Genomic DNA, 9,596 nt, shown 5'->3' on the forward strand with positions numbered 1-9,596 from the left:
TTATACCGTATACCGACTGTGGTAATCGAGGGCCCGAATCATAAATACAAACGGGGGCCCGGGGTGCTACTTGGTGTATAGCACCCTGGGCCAGTCCGCCCCTGGTTACTGATAGACAAAAGACATAATAATAATAATATGCATCTATTCTATCTAAAAATATCTTTACTATACACTATACAGTATATACACAGAATGTATGAACGGTAAAATGTAATGTGTTAACTATAAAAATATGTTTTTATTAAATATGTTTTTGATACTGTAATGAATCTGTAATGAAAAACTGAAAACACTAGAAACGTTTTTTTAACGATTGGCCTGGAGTTGGGAAAAAATTGGCCTCTTTAATTGTTTGCACACTTAAAAACAAAACTGAAATGGCGCCCCTGGTCAAATACTACGAATATCTTATAAATATTGAATACACCCACTCATGAATGAGTGGTGCAATGTTTACAAAGTTGTAATCATAACAGTATGTTATTTGTTATTAAAATTATAATAAACGACCCATAGCATATAATTTCGGGTGTACATTTATGGTTATATCAAATTCAGTAATTTTATGAAAAAGTCACGTCGTTACTTTTCTGCTAGTTAATTTTACGATAGGTAATATTCTGATTAAATAAGTGTATATTGTTGTTTTTCGTCGTTGTTAGTTTCACGATTTCACGTGCCAAAAATCTGATAAATATGATGAATAATTGAAAATCAGCAGTGGAATTAAAATGAAAAATTTAGAGAAAAATAATCCAAATTCCATAACATCATAATAATATCACACACAAACAAACACTATACCTAATGTATTCATATTATATTATTATTACAGGCAAATGTAAACTGGACCCGCGGTTACCTTTTTTGTTGTAAACTCGGCCCGGAGATTTAAAATGATAAAAAATGACGGTTGTAAACTCGGCCCGATAATTATTTTGACCAATAAGGAACAATTTGTTGTTAACGAATAGTACCTATGTATCGGTGTGTATATATCGGTGAGTGAATAGGTACGTGGAACACATGGCTTTTTACTTAAATAAATAGATTTATATTATAACCTTACATTATTAACTATTGCACTACAGTTTTAATTATATTTGTACACTTTTGTACAGTTATAATTTTATTTACATGGATACATTTTACTTAAATTCATTCACAATTTTAGTGAATTCTACATTTATATAACGAACTTCATACTATGAATAAAAATATGAAAATAATTTTTGGAGGATATAATGATTATCACCTCCACATGGTGTCCTCTAAATTGTTCTCAAAAATATTATTCATATTATATTTTTATTCAGGCCGAGTTTACACGTTAATCATTTTTACCTGTAAAAACCCCGGGCCCAGTTTACATCTAAATTATTTTTACCTGAAAAAAACAGGAGCCGAGTTTACAATACACCTTTTGAACATTTTTTTTTCCTCGGGCCGAGTTTACAATCGCCCATTATTACACATGAGGACTAGTTGCAAAAAGACGAGTAGTAATTGTTCTCGGACATAATGAAACAATTTATTCAAATAAATCACATAGGTATCATCGGCTGTTTCATATTATAATTAAAGCTTAAACTGACTGGTGACTTTCACTTTAAATGTTAAATATTACACTTTTATCGCACACGCGGTCAGGTTTCAATCTGGTTTTGATGACGGCTTGCATTATATTTTTATAGTTACCTACCTATACTCTGTTCAAAATAAGAAGCACATAGATTTACATTAAAAAAACCGGTTTTGCCCGTGGCCGTCTATGTGCTTCTTATTTTGAACAGGGTATAGTTGGTGGTATCACTGTATCAGATTTACCTTTTTTAAAAAATCAAATAGGTAAAATAATTTTTTAAGGATAGGTTATTGTATTTTCGAGTAGGTATGTTGTTTTATGCAACGGAACGAATTAATGTTTTAATGAAAATATTGTGTAAAAACGTAAAATAGTTTTTCTTGAGGTCAAAATAATTTATGCACACCTATTCTAGATTTTCTTTCGCTTACATACTAAATAGTAAATATTATACGCATTAGACATACCATATTTTAATATTTATATGATCCCTTTCATCTGCAATACTTCATTATAATATTATGTGAGAAGTAAACATTTTCTTTGCCTTCACCACATCATCAGTTAACCAAATCATTTTAAGACTCGTAATATTTATATAAACTTATATAATATTATGGGTACTACGTATTTCATCACATACTGTCTTACTATATCACGTGTTGTCGAGGCGCGTACATCGCCGCCGTTCTAGTAATGATTTTAATTTTCAACACGTCATACCTATTAAATGTTTAATGAACGTTTACTGCTGATTATACCTACGATTTATTTGATAAATGACGCGCGCGTCATGTAATCCAGGAAGTTACGAGTTAACTCAAAGTATGAACTATTATGTATTTATGTATACTATTATTTGGATTTAAAATTGTTTTCAATTTACGATTGCTGCGTTGTACATGTACCTACATAATATAAGACTACGATATAACAGGCTGACTATAGACATCCTCAAAACTAAATACGTCCGTTTAATAAGGACGAAAATTCAATACGTTTATTGATCTGGAATTCTGTGACTGGACTGTGACAGGTGTTATCTTATATGTATTTATTTATTCAAAAGTATTAGAGTTATTTCCATCGTGAATATAATTCAGGGTTGGAACGTATAATACAGTACAGTATAAAACACGTACGTATAGTACGTATAAAACGTATAAAACGTACAGTATAGGTAAAACAACTTAGTTTTATACTGTATAAAAGTTTCTTTTTTTTGCTGGATTGAAAAGCTCTTATCTTAAATTTTTTTATATTAATTACTAAGTACCATTTAGTTGATCTTTATTCTGTCTTAATAAACTACATTAATATTACTTAATAATTATTATTTTATTATAAAAAAAGAAGACATTTGTTATATTAATAAAAATATATATTTTTTTGTCATAACTTAAAATTACAAAAAAAGAAATTTGTATTGTTTTTAATTGTATTCTAAATTTAAAAAAATTAAGTATTTCTTAGTCGTTATTTAGTTTTATACGTTTTATATGTTTTATACGTGAGGTATTATACGTGTAACGTATAAAACGTTTTATACGCGTATATTACCAACCCTGGAATATATTGTATATAAAATATGTTATATAAACTTACAATGGTTACATTATTAATCATGTATGTAATATGACAACATGTTATCGCACTTTGAGTAAGTTACACACTAAGTTACACCTTACACCACCCACAATAACTGGGCAGTTTCCTCGGGCGGTCGGTGCTCAAAACCTATATAGTTTCTATAATATATAATCTATGATACAATAAATAATAATAATAACAATAATAATAGTACATCGATATAGATCATCAACAAGACCGACGTTCAAAGTCTTGTACAATTATAGTGTATATAAACGTAAATGGTTAAACGGTCACGATCGCGAATGTATTGAGATTTATAAAATAATATATTAGACGGCTGGTCTTTTGTATGTACTTACGTCGTGCACACTCGCCGAAGGTATAAACAGTTAGGTACACATTTACACCACCAACTTCGGGATTTTCATTACAGATTTGTTGCGTTTATTTCATATTATATTAGTTATTAAACTCAAATATAGCATTATGTCCACGCCTTGCAGTTGTTGGTTTTATTTGATGACTTTCAGAATCGAATAATACCATAGACCTCATACTATATACAAGAAATGATTGCACACAGAGCGTGGAAACATAGAGGCGCTTTTCGGTGACTGAGGGACACATAATATGTTGGTAGTCCGGGATGTACTATCCCGGTAAGACATATTATAATATAAAGATTATTGTATTTTGTTGTCAAGATAGCCTACATCACTGCGATAAATTTACAAGCAGCTCATACTGTTTTTACACTGTTCTTGTCTATTAGTATAAAATAAACTATATTAAGGTTTATGACTAATACCTGAGTATATTTTTATTGTTTACTCATTTATTGTTAATCATAATACTCACTTCAAATTTGAAATAACAAAAACAATTATCGACCATAGAGAACGTTTTTACATACCTAAATGTTTTATCGTTTTTAAGTCTAAATATTGCCTATCAAATTTATTCATAACAGTGAATAAATTGCATTCTCTAAATAAAAATAATCCATTGATCGTAAATTGTTTTAAAAAGTAAAACACGCGTTTGTCTAGTAAGTTATAACATAATAACTTATACTGCTATACTCTTATACACTAATAATAATAAAAGTGAAGCGTGTAAAGTTTATACTGTATAAACATTAAAATATGATTTTTATCGTAAAAAGTGCAATAATATATAATATACACATGATCGGATATAGTTGATAAGTATATAGGTAAATAACACATGACGTGTATACATAATAATAATTGTGTTCACTGCCCCATGTCTAGTCCTCGATCGGAATTTTCGGTCAATCCTTCCGTCGTGGAGCCCCGGATCACACAACAGCTGTGCTTTGGTCGGATAGGACTGTAGGAGTTATGGTTCGGTCTGAGGTTTGGGTTAAACGCACCTCTCGTAATCACGCCCTCCCGCACGACGATTTCGACCGTTCCTCCAGTGTTTACAACGGTAGGCTGTAAAATCGTGGAGGTCAAGTTATGCGCAAACTTATATTATATACTTTGCATTAAATACATATGTAGTAAGGCATTATAATATCCTCGTGACATATTGCGTGAATATGTGACTTATTTAAAAAACAGTATTGTAATACCATGATCAGTATTGATCAACAGTTTCAAAACATCAAAAATCGAAGCTTTGTAAATAGAAAACAAATAAACCAGGAAATTCAATCTGCTGTATAGAGTGTTACCGTCCATAAACACTATAATAAGTACTGGTCCAAATTGTTACCATAAACTACCCTAAAAGTTGAATATTGAAGCATTATTATAGTTTCTAAAGGTGATGTCAGACACACATAACAAAAATAATAACACATTTTTAAAACAGAAAACATTCATCAAGCTCAGACTTGAATAGGTAATAGGTAATATTCGGTATTTTGTCGAATAGTGTTCGCCGTTTATTTAATAGATTACACCCACACAGTGATTGTTTGCCATTATGCCCCCTTCTTATATACCTACGCCATTGCATTACTGCACCCTGCACATAAAGACAGATACGATATTTGCAAAAATCTTCATTATTATATTAAATCACCGTCATCGTTATAATAAATATATAACAATATACTATGATATGATACGCACGATCGCAGTCGTTTCTGCGTGATTGGACACCGTCGTGTCCCTATACTCGACGGGTGCGGCCGGAAACATTTCGTTCGATGGGTGATTACCCTGCTGCAGTAAGCCCGGGAAGGAAATGTTTGGTCTGTTGTAGCAGTTGTTGTTCTCATCGTCTTCGGCCATCGTATAATCTAAGCAGTCCGGTGGCACGAACGTTCGCGGATATTGCACGAATCCACACACCAGTTTCAGCTCGTTCAACATTGCCTTCCGCGACCTGAACACGCTTATCTGCAGCGGGACCCAACAACGCGCGTGATGGTATTAATATTATGTACTGTCATTAATCGTTGTTAATGTTATTTATATATTTCAATAGTACCATTTTTGTAGCACCTACGCCGACTGTGACGTGAGGTCCAAATTTACAAGCCACACCAGGTTTGCCGTTGGACCCCGTGTCCGAATATTTCACGACCACATTTAACAAGGCCGCGAGTTCTTTGAGTTGCACGGTGTGCGGCACCTTGGGCGATTCCAAAAAGTATTTGATCAGTTTAATTTTGTACTGATCGTCGATCGGCAACTGCGACGAACAAAAAAAAAAACGCCAAACGATTAACTTCTGCTGCTGCTGCTTAGTTTGGAAAACGATTCAGAGTGTATCGTTGGTCGTCGTACGCGAATATTGCCGAATAATATCACATATTATTAAAATATACGTTTACGATTGATTTAAGTTTTTGTTCGAACGCTTTTGTACGAATATCAATCTGTATAAGCACAGTACCTACACGGACTAAACCGACGGATGACGATATTACGCGTGTATTTGTGCCCATATTATGTGTGCTAATAATTACTGTTACGAAATTACAAGTCTGAATGCAATGATATAATAAATTATTGAACAAATTGTTTTGACTTACGCACAAACACATTTGATGTTCATTTCCGTAATTTCCCGGGTGATCCAATAACGGTAATTTCACCATTTGTACAAAACCGCATAGTTTTCGCAGCGTGTTCAGCATTTGCTCAGCGGACCTCGTTTTCGCGTCCTGTGGCGTGTACACATGTGTGATTATAAATTACAATATCACTTGTATGAGGACGTATCGTTGGGAAAACGATATACAAAGGTGATAGTAAAAATAAATTATTAATAATAATACACGATGGATAAATTATCGTTCATTTTTATTTTTTTAACGCTGCAGTGTCAACCATACATAATAATATATAGATAACGTCTGGGGCGGCAACAGTGACTTGATGGGGGGGGAGGGCAAGTTATAATTTTCAAAAAACTGTATAACAAAAAGAAAATAACAATTTTTACAACACAAAATCAAGTCATCTATTTTTAGAATTGGCAAAAATATCAAAAATGTGATCTATTTGATCTAGAACATCCACTTTGTTACACACATAAATAAGAGTTATTAGACATAATGCTGATAGTCTATCTTCAGTCATCCTTGAACGTAGCCATGATAATTTTTATCAAGATAATATTTTTAGTATTTTCGTAGTCCGTACACTAATGTGTGCAACGCAATTAATGTTTTAAATATATTAAAATAATAATATCAAAGTATATTTTATATTATAATAATATAATAGTATAGTTTATTTATAGGTTAAATATAGATAAATATAAATATAGGTTCTTCATAATATAGATAGCAGGTACATATCGTCATACCTTTATCTACATACTTGTGCGTGTCGTATGATAGGCGATAGTCGATAGTATAATATTATGTTTTTTGGTTTGTAATTTTTTTTTAGCAATATACAATTTTTTATAAATATGGGCTTAGGGGGAGGCATAGCCCCTAGGGCCCCCCTGGATAATGTTGAACTTTAGAGTATGATTTATAAAAAATAGAAAATAATCCGAGGAATATAATATAAACAGCTGACTGCCGCGAAATCCATCGGATGATACTCATTATTTTATACTATTAAAGTGAAAATAAAAATTGTATATATGTTAATAATATTATCATAAATTACTCCACGGAAGTACACGTAACTGTAAATATTATACATATACAATAAACATAATAGTATAACACATAAAATATACTATATTAGCTTAAAAATCATTTATTATAAATGATTATACTACTTAATATGGTTCTGAAAATAAATTAAAAGTAATTACTTTTAAATATAAACACTTCTCATTATTCTTCATAATTTTTTATTTTACATTTAAAATTAAAATTATAATTTATTTATAATATTTGTAGTGCTTTAATGTCTATATTATAAACTTGCATAATTATGTGAACTATATTTGTATTAAGAATGTGTCAAAAAAACAACTTGAATTCAAACTTTATTTTTTTCTCGAACTTGAAACTTTTGAACTTTTAAGAAGTCATACAATTTTAAAATATTATAGCAGTAAAATAAACTTGGTAGTTACTAGTTGATAGTAAAAATGAACAGTGGTATATTTAACAAAAAAAAAAAACTAAAATTAATCTGCTGACTCAAATTTGAATACGCTCGAACAATTTGAAAAAAACTAACTAACAAACCTTAATTTTTCTCGAACTTCAAACTGTTAAAATGTCTTAAAGTTCAAAGGTTCAAGAACCAATTCCTAATTAGTTTTTAAAAATGTAATTAGGTAGGTACTTATTAATCAATTATATACACACTTCTACTGTCAGTCCCAGTCCCGTTGAACAGTATAAGTTCACGTAATGCTTGCAAACATGCATACCGCTTTTGGTCGTCACGTTTACTCTTGGCCGCGTTATCAATATGTTAGAAATGTCATAAAGCATTTGTAAGGGCGATTTTGAGTTGCTGGTGTCCAAAAAATATCCTAAGATACCGAGTTTCTCAACTTGTTCTTTCGGAAACTGTATAGGTATTGTTCGGAGAAAAACATAAAATAATATAATTGCGTATAAAAGTGTTCCCAAAAAAATGTTCTATTTCATCCCCCCATCACAATTTCGAATACAAAAAGGACATGTTCTTTGACAAATAGTATTCCGATTCGATGTCAAAAATAATAATAATAATGTTTTGATCAGTGGAACGAGCTACAGTAAGGAGGGGGGGGGGGGCAACAATCGTGGAGACTTACTATGGACGAATTCTCCGCTATGTAGATAGCATTTGGCAAATCGATGATATGTTTCGTGTTCCATGGCAATTGGTGCGAACCCAAACGTGAAATACGAAAATTTTCTTTCATCAGCTGCGTGATTTGAATCAAACAGTCCATTTTAGACGCCTATATAATATATTATTGTATATACATAATATTATTACACGGGAATATTATAATATCGCACGCACCACGTCGTGCCGGTATCGTAATCAATATATTTCTATTTTTATTTGAATTTCCCCCGACCTAAGGAATTATGAAATTACTCTGTCCGTACGGATTTGGTTTTGCCAAGTCCTGTAGTGGCGTAAACGTCAAACCACGATCTCGTTACCGTCATTCGGTTGAAGGGTGTCCCGTCCTGTCGGGGCGGTCCGAAATTGGCAGAATTCTGCAACCAGTTTATTACTCCGTTAATGTTGTTAGTCAGTAACATTTTTAGAGTGTAATGGTTGTCATAAGGATCGACGTGAATGTCCATCGTGAATATTTATTTATCAATATATTTCACAGCGATAAAAAATATGTAATACTCAAGGCTGGTTGGGTATAATATAATAAATATTATATACACAACAACACCAAAGTTGAAAATTTTAATCAACTCCTGTTGGCAGGAGTCTTTTGGAATAAAATAACATATCAGCCAGCGTATTTTGTTTTTTAAAACCAATAACTAATAACGTTTAGAGACCGCGATAAAAATTATATAAATTAAATTCATAACATTTTTCTTATGTAAAATTTACTTACTGTGCACGGCCTACGAAGCAACGGTTGTAAAATAAAAAATAAAAAGTGGGCAAGTGGGTGTTGCTCTGCTGTACAGTAGGTTACTGTGATGGATGGTGTTAAATTTGAATTCAATGATATAATATCATTGTATACAAAAAAAGATTCTGATCGAAAACGGTAAGTCAGCCTATAATAATATATTACTACTAAGTATATTAAATAGTAGGTATATTAAGTATATTAAATATACTTAGTAGTTAGTAGTAATGATCAAATTTTGATGATATTATTGTTTATCTATTTATTTATCTATTTACGTGGAACCTTGCTTTAAATTTTCAACCCTATCTATAAAAGTTGAACATTTTATAAAATTTTAACTATAAAATCATTTTAGATTCTGAGTGGAACGATGAATGTATTGATTTTACAATGATGTGTGTTTTTTATTTTT

General features: G+C 31.4%; 2 protein-coding genes across 2 annotated transcripts in view; both read right to left on the reverse strand.

Moving 5' to 3' along the window:
* Positions 1-3,803, reverse strand: part of LOC100572840 — a 15,919-nt gene extending 12,116 nt beyond the window's left edge. The window contains exon 1 of the mRNA XM_003245600.4: positions 3,541-3,803. The gene's annotated coding sequence lies outside the window, so the exon portion shown is untranslated. The remainder of the gene's footprint in view (positions 1-3,540) is intronic.
* A 550-nt stretch (positions 3,804-4,353) lies between these two features.
* Positions 4,354-9,376, reverse strand: LOC100572744. Its single transcript, XM_008186502.3, has 7 exons — positions 8,685-9,376; positions 8,381-8,530; positions 7,944-8,150; positions 6,195-6,326; positions 5,648-5,851; positions 5,287-5,556; positions 4,354-4,641 (listed from the first exon to the last, which is right to left on the reverse strand). The coding sequence occupies exons 1-7, from the start codon at positions 8,886-8,888 to the stop codon at positions 4,438-4,440; spliced, it is 1,371 nt and encodes a 456-aa protein (XP_008184724.1). The 5' UTR covers positions 8,889-9,376; the 3' UTR covers positions 4,354-4,437.
* Positions 9,377-9,596: the final 220 nt, after the last annotated feature.

The sequence above is a fragment of the Acyrthosiphon pisum genome, chromosome A1, assembly GCF_005508785.2.
Source record: "Acyrthosiphon pisum isolate AL4f chromosome A1, pea_aphid_22Mar2018_4r6ur, whole genome shotgun sequence".
NCBI classification, from domain to species: Eukaryota; Metazoa; Arthropoda; class Insecta; order Hemiptera; family Aphididae; genus Acyrthosiphon; species Acyrthosiphon pisum.